Source organism: Lutra lutra, chromosome 7 (assembly GCF_902655055.1).
Source record: "Lutra lutra chromosome 7, mLutLut1.2, whole genome shotgun sequence".
NCBI classification, from domain to species: Eukaryota; Metazoa; Chordata; class Mammalia; order Carnivora; family Mustelidae; genus Lutra; species Lutra lutra.
The window spans coordinates 47,082,557-47,098,352 of record NC_062284.1 but is presented as its reverse complement, the minus strand read 5'-3'; the positions used below and the strand labels follow the sequence as shown (position 1 = coordinate 47,098,352).

The 15,796-nt window shown below is 44.5% G+C and overlaps 1 protein-coding gene across 2 annotated transcripts in view; it reads right to left on the bottom strand.

The window, feature by feature from the left end:
* The window catches only part of MAP2K1 (mitogen-activated protein kinase kinase 1), a 79,628-nt gene that overhangs the window by 19,805 nt on the left and 44,027 nt on the right, over positions 1 to 15,796 (bottom strand). For both annotated transcript variants that reach the window (XM_047739199.1, XM_047739200.1), the window contains exons 4-5: positions 9,146 to 9,223; positions 8,538 to 8,589 (exon numbers count right to left, since the gene is read on the bottom strand). In XM_047739199.1, coding sequence (XP_047595155.1) covers positions 8,538 to 8,589; positions 9,146 to 9,223 — 130 coding nt within the window. The remainder of the gene's footprint in view (positions 1 to 8,537; positions 8,590 to 9,145; positions 9,224 to 15,796) is intronic.

Here is a 15,796-nt window from a genome sequence, read left to right as displayed (position 1 = left end):
GGAGGAAGCCAACGGGGAGAAGGGCAAATAAACATGGAGCAACATGAACATGTACCTAACCATGACCATAAACCAGGACGCTACTCAGAGATTCCAGACACAGCTTATACTCCCAGGAGGCTCACACAGCTAACCCCCACTCCCCAACCAACAGCCCACAAACCACACACACCAGGCTGAGCCACACAGGCTGCTCCGCCCTTTCAACACCCAAGGGTCTCTACCCAGTGCCAGGACAGACTGACAGAGGACTTCTACTACCTCTCTGACCTCAGTCTGTTCTTTCTAATAATGAAGTTCTTCTTTCCAGCTCCTCTTCTAACTCAGGCAAAAGACCTGGAGGGAAGAGCATCCGGACATGGGAACTATCCCCCTCAAGCAATAAGGACTGCCCTGATGCCAACAAGACCCTGTGTGACTGACCCCAAGACAATGACAAACCTGACCTCTGTCCCACATTTTCCTTACATAAACCTGAAAGTGGAGCACCTGGGTGGTTCAGTCAGTTAAGTCTCTGCCTTCGGCTCAGGTCATGATCCCAGGGTCCTGGGCTCGAGCCCCACATGGGGCTCTCTGCTCAGCGGGGAGCCTGCTTCCCCCTCTGTTTGCCTCTGCTTACTTCTGATCTCTGTATCAAATAAATAAATAAAATCTTAAAAAAAAAAAAAGACGAAGAAAGAGTTTCCAGCACTTTGGACGCGCTAGTCCGTCGTCTTCCTGGTGTCGCCTCACTGGAATAAATTCCTTTCTTTCACCACCAGTCCTCTCTCTGCCCTTGATCTGGCCAGCGGCCAAATCGGATCTGTTTGGAACCCTCAGAGCCCAGTGCTCTTGCACCCCTGTGCCCCGGCTACAGGATCACAGCACACTGCTTCCCTACAAGTCTTCTTTTTTTCTTTGCCACCCAGCATCCCAGGCGAGGGGGGAGGGGGCAGGCAGGGAACTGGATTTGTGGGCTGGTCCCAGGACTTAGTGCCCCTCTCCACCACCCACCAACCCAAAGGCAAGTGGGACAAGCACAGTGATGGGTCCTGAGCTCCCTTTACAGCCTAAGGCTGTGCGAGGTGCAGGTGGCTCCCGGGGTGGGAGGCGGGGTACAGGGGCGGGGAGCTTGCCTTCCGAGCATTCCCTACAAATGAAGAGTCCAGAACAGCTGGCCATCACTTCAAACACTGGGAATATCAGCTGTACCAGTCCTGCCCACGAAGTCCCACTCTGTGGCAGCAGAGACAAATCACTCCAGGAATGAGGGGGAGAACCTGGTTTGCACCCAGCATGGACACATCAGTAAGGCAGCAAAGCTAGCCACATGCAGGCCCAGGCAGGGTACCCCACTAGCACCAAGGGTCCTTCAACTCACCCAGTCGACTAAAGATAAACAAAAAACTTTCAAGAGACTGCTACCTATCTGTAAAAACAGAACCTAAATGGCACGTGAAAACAGTCAGTTTCTCCCCAACTAACCATATGGCTCTTCCTCTCCCTGAAAAAGCAACTGGTGAGTATTAGTACCACACCCACCATGAGGCTAAGAAAGCCCAAGCAACCCATGGAAGCTAGTGGCTTTTCTGCTGACACAACCCAGCCTCCCAACCAGAGCAGCCCGGGTCCCTGCCCCACAGGTGTGTGGGTCCAGCTCTTCAAAAAATTCTCTGAACTTTCCCAGGATCTCAAAACTTTTAAGTGTTTTGAGATGCTTAAACCAGTGTCTGGCAATCATAAAAACCTACTAATTCATCTGCTAAGCGGCCGTAACATATATATCAACTATGTCGGTCAAGCACCTTTTTAAGTGCGTGTAGGCATCATCTCAATCCTCAGAGCCCTGGAGGAAGGTTATTCTCTCCATTTCCCTGAGGCTTGGAGAAGTTAAACAACATGCCCAAGGTTTCCCAAACGCTGAACTTCTGGCACCAGGATAGAGTGAAAAAACTGTGGCCATAATATTTTGTAGTTGCTCGCAACGAGACAGAATCTGTCCCTCTACATTTTAAGCCCTGACTTGATCACATGACTTTTTCTTTTTTTTTCCCCTCAGCCAAGAGGACATTACCAAACCTGACGGAAGCAGAGCTTTAAATCGTGCTTGACTAGGGTTAGCCCTCCTTCTACATCAGTAGTAGTTTCAACCCCAAGGCCATTGTGGAAAGAAGCCAGGGCATTAGCGTCTCAGAGGATGAGTGAAAACATGAGGAGGCCCAACCAACCCACAAAATTACAGAAAGTAAGACACTGCTGTTTCTCTCTCTCTTTTTAAAGATATTTGAGAGAGAGAGAGAGAGCAGGGGAGAGGTAGAGAGAGAATCTTGAGCAGACCCCACACTGAGCACGGGGCCCCACATAGGGCTGGATCTCACAACCCATGAGATCATGACCTGAACCAAAACCAAGAGTTGGATGCTCAAATGACTGAGACCCCAAGCGCCCCTATACACTGCTATTTTTAAACTACTAAGTGCTGGGACATCTGGATGGCTCAGTAGATTAAGCACCTGCCTTCCGCTCACGTCACAATCCCAGGGTCCTGGGATCGAGTTCCACATCGGGCTCCCTGCTCAGTAGGGAGTCTGCTTCTCCCTCTGCCTGTTGTTCCCCTAGCTTGTGCTCTCTTTCTCTCCGACAAATAAATAAGATCTTTTTAAAAAATGAAAAAAATAAAAAATAAATAAACCAGTGAGTGTTAGGCTGGTTATTCCACAGCAAAAGCTCACTGAAATAATCACTAAGTTATCACCAGTAAATCAATATCGACAAGTGGGAATAAAGAATGTGAGGCAAAGAAAAAACCTCTTCACTTCTTCCCCATTTCTCTCAAGGGCATAATGAGAAGAAATGGAGTTTAAATTTCATCAGGAAAAGAATATATTTAGACCAGAGGGAAAAATTACTGGCAGCAAGGAAGCCTAAAGACAGAGGCAGGGAGACTGCGTTGTCCCACTGTCACCCTTACTCAGGTTTCCAGGAACCATCCACTCATTGTTCTTGCTCAGGAATCACATTGTGCAAGAAGAGCATTCCACAGCCCAGGGCTCCCAGGGAATTCTTTCAGAGCTTCTGGAGAAGACGCATGACAGCGGGAGTCCGAACCGTGGAGAGCCAGGCCAAGCCGCCTGCGCACACGGTTCACTGGAGCCAAAGTCCCAGTGACTTCCCTTTCTTGGCTGGGCAAGGAATGAACACTCCAACAAAGGTATCTGTCCAGAGACCCGTCTGGCTCACAGAGCAGCTCTTCATGCCAAAGAGCGGTAACTGGTAGAGCCAGAAAAGAAATTCCAGAGAAAAGTGGGGGCAGCACCAGACAAAGGGAAAAGCAAGTTGGTTATTCCAGGAATAAGCTGAAACTTTCCTCTCTCTGGAACGGACATAAAGTTAGAGCTCTCCATCAAACACACAGCATACGGTACGTGGAAGGCAGCGGGAAGAGAAAAACACTGGCCTAGATGAACGACTGTGTTAGGAGCAGGAGACACGGCTTCTTGGCCTGGTTCCACTGTTGATTCCTGTGTGTTCTGGCACAAGCTAATCACACTTCCACCGGTTTAATAGCCCTTGAAGGGCGAGCCACTCTCTGCCGTTCAGCTAGGGGCTGAGGACACAGAAAGGAATGAGACATGGCCCCTGACTTGCAGACACTCACAGACCAGTGAGAGGAAAACAAACACCGAGCCACGGTTTCCACATGTGGAATACAGGCAAAAGAGACCTATCACAAGATCAGTGTGACCAATAAATGAGAAAAGTAGCGAACGCATATGATACAGCACTTGGTACATAACAGGCCCTCGATAAACAGTCATTACTGATTACAGTAACAAAGGGATGGACACTGCCAGAGGAATACAGACGCAAAGCCCTTCATCTGCTTTGGGAAGGGGTTGGTTCATGGGAACACTTCTTGGAAGAGATGTCTGAACCAAACAGTCACATTATTACTATAGTAACACTGTAACTAAGCTAAACAGTAACATTATTTATTAATGATTTATGTGAGGCAGCCCTTTAAGCCTCACAAATATACAAAATATGTGTGTAATTTGCAATTACTGCCCTTTAGCATGAGCTCTCCTCATTTTACAGATGAATAAATACCTCAGAGTTTATACACCCTATATGTAAGAGACTTAGGATTTGAACTTTAATTGGCAGAGTCCCAAAGCTCGGGGCTATACTTGAAAAGATGAGCAGACTTAGCCTAGAAAAGGTATGAGTATGAGGGAGGGGGTGGGGTTGGGAAGCAAGCATTCCCAGGAAAGGCAGTAACAGCAGAAGGGAGCAGCACACAAAGGTCCAGCTCATAAAAGGAATTCCGTCTCATTGGGTCTCCATTTCTTCACAAACTACATAAAGGCAGAAGGAAGGCAATCCACCTTTGTTAGGCCCCTCTTTCTGTAAACCATTATGCTAGTTGCGTTCTGTGATTTCCTAAATCCTCACAGCAGCCGAGGAGGAGGCAAGAGGATTCTGTTTTATAAATGACACAATGGCCTTCCTCCACCAGATCCTCTTACAACACTGATGGTCCCACATGGGTCCATCTAAGTGAGAATTTATGTCATTTGCAGCCCTCAAACACAGCCCCACGCGCAGGAAATGTTCACTTCACCTCTCCTTTCAGCTACTCCTATTTCCTAGAAGTAAGTACACTAGAATATTCTATCCTGGAATTCAGAGGTCTGGGAAAAAAACAAAAAACAAAAAACACCCCAGATCAAGGTCTATATACTGCTGGAAAACTGTTCCCCACACAAGTCGCACTGTATCTCCTTACTGCTACTAAAAAGGACAAAATGGTAGATAGTGGTTAAAAGTAGGAAGCCTTCTACAACTTTGCATTTTAAGTGTAGAGTTTGACACATTCTGAATGAAGTGTACACCTGTGAACCCACCACCAAAATCAGGATTTAAATTTTTGATTACTCCAAAAAGTTCCCTCATATCCCTTTGAAGGCGATCCCCACTCCAGTCCCCCACATCTTCAGGCAACCACTAATCTCCTTTATTTTATTACTGTGTTACTGTGGATTAATTACGTCTGTCCTAGATAATCACATATGTGGAATCCTACAGTCTGTATTCTTTTCTTTAGGGCTTCTTTACTCAGCACGTTTTTGAGATTCATCCAAGTTGTATCAACAGTTTGTTCATTTTTATTGTTGAGTTGCATTCTGTTGTGTAAATATATCAAAATTTGTTTATTCACTCGTCTGGTTATTAATATTTTGTTTGTTCTAGTTTGGGGCTACTGTGAATAAAGATGCTATGAACATTCGTGCGCGAGTCTGTATGTGGACAAATGTATTCATTTCTCTTTTTTTTTTTTTTAAGATTATTTATTTATTTGACAGACAGAGATCACAAGTAGGCAGAGAGGCAGGCAGAGAGAGAGCAGGAAGCAGGCTCCCTGCCACGCAGAGAGCCCAATGTGGGGCTCGATCCCAGGACCCTGGAATCATGACCTTAGCCAAAGGCAGAGGCTTTAACCCACTGAGTCACCCAGGCGCCCCTGTATTCATTTCTCTAGAGTCAATGCTGAGATGTGGGGTTGACGGACTGGTTGTATGGTTTAACTTCAAAAGAAACTACCAAACTCTCTCCCAAAGTGGTTGTCCCTTTCCCTGGCTGCTTTTAAGAAACTTGCTTTATCACTGTTTTCAGCAACTTCACTGTTTTGGCGGAGGTGTTTTGTTTGTTTTTTGTTTTTTTATTTTTTTCCTTCTTGGTTAACAGCTTTATTAGTATATAATTTTCTTCTTTTTTAAAATATTTTTTTATTTATTTGACACAGAGAGATTGAGCATAAGCAGGTAGAACAGCAGGCAGAGGGAGAAGGAAAGCAGGCCCCCCAATGAGCAGGTCCCAAAATGGGACCCGATTCCAGGACCCTGGGATCATGACCCAAGCCAAAGTCAGTCCCTAACCAACTGAGCCACCCAGGTGCCCCTACAATTTTCTTTTTTTAAGATTTATTTACTTGAGAGAGAACGAGAGAGAGACTATAATTTTACTTTTTTAACATTTATTTACTTGAGGGGCGCCTGGATGGCTCGGTGGGTTAAGTCTCTGCCTTCGGCTCAGGTCATGATCTCAGCATCCTAGGAGCGGGTACTGGGAGCAGGTCCTGGGATCGAGCCCCACATCAGGCTCTCTGCTCAGTAGAGAGCCTGCTTCCCTCTCTCTGCCTACTGCTCTGCCTCCTTCTGATCTCTCTCACTCCTTCAAATAAGTAAATAAGATTTAAAAAAAAAAAAAAAGATTTAATTGAGAGAGAACAAAAGAGAGAGAGTGAACAAGTCTGTGAGAGGCAGAGGGAGAGAGAGAATCTCAAACAGATTCAGTGCAGAGCCTGAAACAGGGCTCGATCCCACACAGGACCCTGAAATCATGACCTGATCTGAAACCAAGAACTGGATGCTTAACCAACTGCGCCATCCTGGCGCCCCTACTGGTATATAATTTTCATACAATAAACCCCACATGTTTAAAGTGTATCATTTGAAGAATATATATATGTGATCATCACCACAATCAAGATTATAAACATATTACCCCCAAAAGTTTCTTTGTGCCCCTCTAATTCTTCCCTTCCCCCCCCACGACCACTGGTCTGCATTTCATCACTACAGATCAGTTTATAATTTCCAGAGTTACATAAATGGCATCACACAGGGGGCGCCTGGGAGGCTCAGTCATTAAGCGTCTGCCTTTGACTCAGTCATGATCCAGGGTCCTAGGATCGAGCCTCGCATTGGGCTCCCTGCTCAGCCAGGAGCCTGCTCATCCCTCTGCCCCTCCCCTGCTCAGTGCTCTCTCCCTCCCTCTCTCAAATAAAATCTTTTAAAAAAAAGTACAAACTATTTCCACCTATATAAAATAGAGAAAGCAAAAACAAGTCTACAGTGATAGAAAGCACATCAGTGGTTGCCCGAAGGTCTAAGGAGAAATGAGCATCAGAAGCACAAGGGTACATCTGGGGTGGTGGAAATGTTCTATCCTAATTATGGTGGTAGATGCAAGTGAGGATTTATCAAACATCACACATCAAACCTTCCGCTAAAGTGGCTGTCTTTTATCCAATATAAATTACACCTCAGTAAAGTTTATCAGGAAATTAAAAAAAGCTGAAGAAGCCAGAGGCCAGAAAAATGGAGAACATAGGGCTGTGGACCACGTCCGTTCAGCCACGGTATGTTAATGGTGACAGATGTGAGAAGGGAGGGCTCAAGAGGAGTGAGGGGGGCTGATGGAATCAACTGGCCAGCTTAGGAGCCACTTCTAAAATTGGCATTTTTTTCAAAAATTATAAAATATACGTTAACATAAAATTTACCATTTTAACCATTTTCAAGCATACAGTTCTGACAGTGAATACATTCATGTTGTTATGCAACTACCCCCATGGTCAGGGTTGTTAAGGTGTCAGTTTTGCTTTAACTGATCTGTAGATTCAAGGCCATCCCACTGAAAATCCCAGTAACCTTTCTGTGTAGAATTGACAAATTATATCTAAAACAGAAATGGAAACACAAAGGGCCTAGAATAGACAAAACAGCTTTGAAGAAGAAAAACAAAGGTGGGGCACTCAGACTACCTGATTTCCAGATTTATTACAAAGCTGAAATAATCAGCAGTGTGGTGCTGGTGTGAAGCTAAATATAACAGATTAAATAGAACAGAAGGAAGAATTCAGAAACAGACATGTACACATGTAGTCCCTTGAATTTTGACAAAGATTCCGAGGCAGTTCAATAGAGGAAGAATCATCTCGTCAACAAATGTCGCCCCAACGGTTGTGTATTCTTATGCAGAAAAATATACCCATAAAGAAAAATGAGCTCTTGGTGGATCACAGGTCTAACTCTATGAATTAAAGGCACAAAGTGCATTCTGAAAGAAGACAGAAGACTATCGTGGTGACCTCTGTTTCAGCAGAGTTTTTATATGGGACACCAAAGGCACAACCAAGTCTAAAGGAAAAAAATCAAGAAACTGAGCTTCATCTAAGTAAAAAACATTTGCTTTTCAAAAGACACAGAAACGAAAAGGCAAGCCACAGACTGAAACCAAATATTGGCAAAACATTCATCTGTCAGGTAGTCTTGTCTAGAAGATATAAAGACCTCTTAAAATTTAATAATAAAAAGATAACCCAATTGCAAAGATGGGTAAGCCTTTGAACAGAGGCCTTACTAATGAAGATATCTGGGTGGCATAAAAGCACATGAGAAGACCGTGAACACAGTGAGTCACGAGGGGCAGGTCAATTCAGATCACGGTGAGACACCCCTCCACACCTACTAGAATGTCTAGAGACTGCAGGTCAGTAGAACATGCAACTCGATCTCAGGGTCATGAGTTCAAGCCCCATGTTCAGTGTAAAGCTTACTGCAAACTAAATAACTAACTAGTCAAAGACTTGTTATAAAGATTAAAAACACTATTCAATAGCTTTCACACCAAAATAACACACACAAGAGCATGCAACAACTTTTCAATTTCAGCTAAAATTCAAAACATAGTAACTAGCAGGTACTTCTCACCTCTGTGCATAATCTTGTGCTTCTCCCTCAGGTACGTCAGCCCTTTTATTACCTAGAAGAAAGACAATGTCACAAGACGGGAAATTGAAATGATGGTGGTTAGTCAGCCTCCGTATTTTAAAATGATCTAGAAAATATTTCATCTAACATCACAAATTTGCCTTCTTTCCTTATTTTGTATTCAATTTTTAACCTGTCTTACCAAGAAACCATCTTTTCACATGGTACAGAGTTAGTTTAAGCAACATTGATTATTTCAGGTTTAGACAACTTTAAAAACCCTGGTGCCTGAAGTCCCTTTTTTTCTAAAGCTGCAATATAAAAAGAGGATTTTTCATGCCACAGTGGGAATTCTTTTGGACACCCTGTCCTATTTCTGTAGACACAGATTTTAATATAAAGAAAGTCACTTTTCAGGTTCTGACAAGAGAAAGAGAGAGAGATATTGTATCTAGAATCTAGACAGGGAAAATTCTAGCAAGAAGACCCGACTCTTCTTACAAACTTTCCCTTGATTGACTTACTATCTTCCTCCCATGTCCATTTCCTGCCAACTCATTAACTTCCTGATGAGGGGGCTTGGAAGAAAAATTGCACAATATACTCACAGCAATGCTAACTTTTCCTAAAATTTGCTCAGGAATTCTTCCAGCTTTCTTCAGGACTTGATCCAAGGAACCTCCATCCTAAGAAAAAGAAAACCAGCCCATTTAGTGACAGTGTTTCTAACTATTCTTTCAAGTGTTAAACTTCAGCAGGGAAGGATATCTCACATGTGGCAAATCCCCCTGGAAGGGTAACGTTTGATTTGTTCCAGACCTCAAAGACAGAAATGCAAAACGTTGTGGGAGGGATCAAGTAACCAAAAACTCAAATCATATGAATAATCATTAAATGAACTACCAATCCAGGAATCAAAAAAAGCTGTGTTGGGGGCACTTGGCTGATTCAGTCAGTAGAACACATGACTCTTGATCTTGGAGTTGACAGTTCAAGCCCTACATTGGGTGCAGAGATTACTTAAAAATAAAATCTTTGGGGAGAAAAAAAAAAAAAAAAGGTTTGTGCTGAACTGAAGGAACAGTATATGGTTAGGACCAGAGGCTCTAGAGGCAAACTGTCTAAATTCACATCCCGCCAACTCTGCCACTTACCGTCAAGGGAACTTTGACCATGTTACTCACTTGTAACTTGTAAAATGGGGGTGATATTTTAAGGTTACTATAATAACCACAGGGTGACTATAAACATTGAATAAGCTAATACATGCAAAGCACTCAGGACAACATCTAGCCCACAGTAAATGCTCAATAAATGTCAGCCATTTTATCACCAGCATATAAGTCACAACTTGTATTTGATATTATCCTAACAAATCATAGTTAATAAAATCAAAAGAAAAATGCCACAGAAAGTAATAATTCATTCCACAAATCCTACCAAGTGTCATGAAGTGGTGTTAAGTTCTATGGAGGATAGAGATATAAAAAAAGACCTGTTCCCATCCTCAATAAATGTACAGGGGTACCTGGGTGCTTCAGTCGGTTAAGCATCCGTCTGCCTTCAGCTCAAGTCATGATCCTGGGGTTCCTGGGATCGAGTCCCACATCAGGCTCCCTGCTCAGCAGGGAGTCTGCTTCTCCCTCTCCCTCTGCCCCTTCTCCCCAACCCCCTTCCCCAATCATGTTCTCTCACTGGCTCTCTCTCAAATAAATAAGTAAAATCTCTAAAAAAATAAAATGTACAAAGTAGAAGAGTAAATATACAACTCCTAATAAAACAAGTGCTTAAGAAAAGTGTTATAGGGGCGCCTGGGTGGCCCAGTGGGTTAAGCCTCTGCCTTCGGCTCAGGTCATGATCTCAGGGTCCTGGGATCAGCCCTACATCAGGCTCTCTGCTCAGCGGGGAGCCTGCTTCCCCCTCTCTCTCTGCCTGCCTCTCTGCCTACTTTTGATCTCTGTCTGTCAAATAAATAAATAAATAAATCTTTTAAAAAAAAGTGTTATACATGCAGAAGAGAGAAGTAATTCTGATTTTGCTTTATAGAATGGCATTTGTTGGCTAAAATTAACAACTCAGGAAATAACAGATGCTGGAAAGGATGCGGATAAAGAGGAACCACCTTTCACTGTTGGTGGGAATACAAACCGATGCAGCCACTCTGGAAAACAGCATGGAGGTTCCTCAAAAAGTGAAAAACAGGGACTCCTGGGTGGCTCAGTTGGTTGGACGACTGCCTTCAGCTCAGGTCATGATCCCGGAGTCTGGGATCGAGTCCCGCATGGGGCTCCCAGCTACATGTGGAGTCCGCTTCTCCCTCTGACCTTCTTGCTCATGCTCTCTCTCACTGTCTCTCTCTCAAATAAATAAATAAAATCTTAAAAAAAAAAAAAAAGTGAAAAACAGAGCTACCCTAGGACCTGGCAATTGTACTACTAGGTTTTATCCAAAGAATACAAATAAAGTATCTTGAAGGGGCTCATACCACCCACTGTTTATAGCAACAATGTCCACAACAGCCAAAATATGGAAAAAGCCAAGATGTCCATCAGCAGATGAATGGATAAAGATGTGTCTGTGTTCCCACCATGTGTGCACAACCACACATGCTCGAACATTATGCAGCCATCAATAATAATAATAATAATGCCATTTGCAATGACATGGATCAAACTAGAGGATATTATGCTAAGTGAAATAAGTCAATTAGAGAAAGACAAATATCATATGATAGCACTTATGTGGAATTTAAGAAACACTGATGAACATAGGGGAAGGGAAGGAAAAATAAATTAAGACAGAAACAGAGAGGGAGACAAACCATAAGAGATTCTTAACCCTAGGAAACAAACTGAGAGCTGCTGGAGGGGAAGGGAGTGGAGGATGGGGTAACTGGGTGATGGGCGTTAAGGAGGGCACATGATACAGTGAGCACCAGGTGCTATACACAACTGATAACCCCTCAATTCTACCTCTGAAATTAACAATACACTATACGTTAATTAAACTGAGTTTAAATTATAAATTTAAAAAAAAAAAAAAGAAAAAAAGGCACTCGAGGGGCACCTGAGTGGCTCAGTTATAGGTCCAACTCTTGATTTCAGCTCAGGTCCTAATCTCCCTCTCCCTCTTCCCCTCACCCTGTTCACACTGCTCGTATGTGCATGCACTCTCTCTCAAGATAAAAGTCTGGGGTGCCTGGGTGGCTCAGATGGTTGGGCATCTGCCTTTGGCTCGGGTCATGGAGGGCAAGGGGTAGAGGGAGAGGGAAAGAGAAACCCAAGTTGATGCCCCCCTGCTGAGCGCAGATCCTGCTGGGCTGGATCCCACAACCTTGAAATCACGACCTGAGCCAAAATCAAGAGTTGGAAGCTCCACCAACTGCGCCATGCAAGAGCCCCATTTTTTGTTGTTGTTTAAGTATCTGAGAGAGAAAGAAAGAGTTAGACTGATTTTTAAAGTATCTCATCTACACTGAGCAGTTACCAATGTCATTTATTAATCACCTCTATGAAAAGCATAGGCACATGTGAAAAACTAGGGATGGAAAAAGCTATAAATACAGAAACAAACACCCTCTGCTTGGGGAGAAAGAACATTCAATGAGGCAAGGCACCTCAAATCCTCCTCTGAAACAAGGCAGGGAACAAATGGTTGAATGAGGAGAACAGACATCACTACAGGTGCTCAGAGGAAGGAGGGGCTAAGGGAAGAGCTGGCAGCAGGAGGGACATAGAAACTGCATCTGAGGCAGCAAGACATGGCAAAGCAGGGGGACATCTCTATAAGCTTCCTGCCTCCAAAACCATCTAGCCTCGGTGACACACGGAGCATAGGTCACAGAACAAGGCACACATGATAAACAGAAGGACAGAACATGTTCCCACTTTTTTTTAATATAAATGTTATTTTTTTAAAATTTTACTTATGTACTTGTCAGAAAGAAAGAGGGGAGAGCATGAGTATAAGCAGGGGGAGCGGCAGGCAGAGGGAGAAGCAGGCTTCCCACTGAGCAAGGCGCCTGGTGTGGGACTTGATCCCAGGACTCTAGGATCATGACCTGAAGGCAGACACTTAACTGACTGAGCCACCCAGGCACCCCATAGTCCCACTTTTACACACATTAAAAAAAGTGTTTGCATACACACACAAAGCCAGAACATCCAAAATGTTACCAATGGTTACTTCTAGTCTAGATGGTAAGACAATGAGGGGTTTCTGTTGCGTGATAGTTCCTTCTTTGTGCTTTTCTTCTGTTTGCAAATTTTCGACAGTGAATAAATGTTTTACCTTTTTAAATTACTGAACTCCTTTATGAAAGTGGAGTATTAAATCTACAAATCAATTAGCTACAGTATTTACTAAATGTCCAGTTTGTGCAACAGCACTCTAAGATATATAGAACACCACTTTCTTTCTATGGGAGGTGAGAAAATAAGATTCATTCAGGGATACAGACCCCTCAAGAAATGTCTCCTAAAACAACGCTAAAAACAGATTATCCACTTAAAAATCCTAGGCTTATAGAAAGGAGCATTTAGACCAATCACTCTTTATCACAGTCAACTCTGAATCACAGATGCTGAGGGAGAAGAAAGCAGTACAAGTGCGAATTCCCAAATACCCTCGAGTACCCCCAAACAGGTTGTTTGTTTGTTCTCCTCAGAATTAATGGTGGGTGGGTCAGTCAACCCAAGAGCACAATGGAAGATTCTGAAATTCAACCTAACATTTCCTATGTGCCAGAACTCCCACTCACACATGAGAGTGCAATCATTAATCTAGAACCAAACAGAGCTCCCCCGTAGAGCCATTTATTTTCTAAGAATCCTTGGAAGAGCCCTACCCAAGCTGTGATCCAGGCTGAGTTTCAAGTCACCCTGTGGACCTGGCTGCCTTCACAATGCCGCAGGCCCCTGGTGGCCAAATCAGGACATCAGAGCCCAGGTAACCACATTTAAGTCAGCGGGCTTCTAGAAACATGAGTGCACCGCTCAATTTCCTTTACCAGTGGGAAGAGGGACTCCATGCAGAAAGCTTCCAAGCCATTTCTCTCCTGTTTCCAGTTGGATGTGGTTTCAGATCCTTTGTCTGATCGGCTTTGCCTCTAATTATCAGGGAGGACTATGGAGTTAAAACTAGGTAAGAAAGCAACTCTGTCAAAATCGGACTCAAATGAGGTAGAAATGCTAACTCCTTGGTTCTCAAGTTCCACAGCCTAAGACAGAGGGCAGCCTGGCTCACGCTTTCCCTGGGGGGTTGGGAAAAATATTCCTATTAAAAAGGAAGAAACCCTGGCTCTCTTTCCTTTCACCTCCTTCCCAGCTGTGAGCAGAGTTACAGCGTGAACGATGGGATTATTAGCAACATTTACGAAGCATGAACCACAGTCAGAATTACCCAGAGCTGCCTACAACTCACCCTACAACCTTTTAATTTCACTTCACTGTTGCCAAGGACTTGCCTTCCTTGACTAAAGCTGCTGAAATTGTACTTATTTTTAGAAGCCAATTATTAAGTAAATCAATGGTGCTTTTGTGAAGGTTTTCTATAGAAGAGACAAATGCTTTATGGAAAAAAGGAGCTCAAAAGCTTTTACTCCTGCCTGAGAACCATTCCCCCTGAATCCTCAGGTCCCCAGTTGCTCAGCTACCATGTGAGCAGGAATCTACTTACCCCAGGGCAGGAGATTCCTATCCTGATCAGGGGGCATCCATTCACCCCTGGGGTCTCAACCATCCAGACTGGGCAGTGCAAGCACAGCTTCTTTCTAGCAGAGGTCAGCCCTAGGCTGAGCGCTTTAGAAGATGGGTGAATTTGTCCCATGGATGCCAAGGACACAAATTCATTTTAAGATGCATCTAAAAAATGATGTGGGCCAGGGATAGATGGGCAATATGTGGTCAAGCAAATATGGCAAAACCGTAAGCGCAGAATCCGGGCGCTGGGTTTACAGTGTATACTACACCTTGCTGTGTTTAAAACTGTCCTAATTAATGAAGTGTTGGGGGAAATGTTAGCCACAAAGAACACACAGAGACAGTGACAAAGACAGAAGCCAAGAACCTCTGAAGTTGGGATGTGGCTAACGCACAGGGTCTCAACAACAACACCTTTGAAATGTGGAAGCTGAGACAGAACAGAAATCCCCAAAGAGAAGTGGCAATGAGCAGTCAGAGAGCTCTTCTGTCAGAGGAGGCCAGGATAGGCGCACTCTTGGAGGAAGGGCTACTTAGGGGCGAAGAAGGCATGAGCGGGTCCGGGGCTAGAGCAGAAAGATACTCTGGAGCGTGGCTGCTTAGACCTCAGGCCACAGAGCCTCACCACAAGGTCCTGCCTCTGGTCACTCTGAGCCTCTCTGTCAGCATTAACATACTGTTCCAGCTGCTCTCAGTACCTGGGGATACCTAGGAACAGAAAACCCCAGGCCTAACTCTCTCCCACCATGCCCCAGGCCTGACCATGCCCTCCACATCTGGGCCTCCTTCACTCAGCCACTCGACACATTTCACTCAATGGGCGCCAGACACTGTGTTTGACCCTCAAAAGGTTCTGACCCTCCCAGCTTCTGAAAGCCAGGTTTCTAGGCTCAGGCTCCCTGGGTAACTCCAGAGATATCTTCTGTTTCTGTGGGAGGACCCTACCGTGCCCACAAAGCCAAATCCATGAGAGGAAACCTGACCTGAAGATACTGGAAATGGACTGAGAGGATGGGAAACTGACCCTTGTCCCGTCCTGAGTCCTCGCGTCCTCCTGGAGGGAAAGGTTGGGTGGGAAGGTCAGAGCAAGAGGCACAAATGTTGTGATCAACAGCCAAGAATCCAAAGTGAATAAAGGGTTCCAGAATAAGGAAGCCTCACTACGGGTACATTGAAGACAAATAAAAAGACTGAATTCCTCACAGCAAGAGGCGACAGAAGGGTAACAGAACAGGTTCCAGCAAGTTCTGAATAAACGAAAAGGCCGCTGCCTATCAATGTCTGGGGCCTAATCCTAACCTCTGAGGCAAGCACCCTGGAGTTCAACCATGCTCACTTGACACATAGCATCCTTGTTCCTCTAACAAAGGGAGAACGCTGAGTGGCACAGACGTGGAGGGAATTCAGGAAGTTACCTGATGGCTCAGAAGACAGCAGCCATGAGATGACATAGAGCCGGTGCTCAGGAGCCCTTCTGTCCACACGGACACTCCTCACCTAAGAATGCCCTAGAGCACAGCCATCCGGCCTGCGACCAGCTCTGGAGAAGAGAGGCGCCAC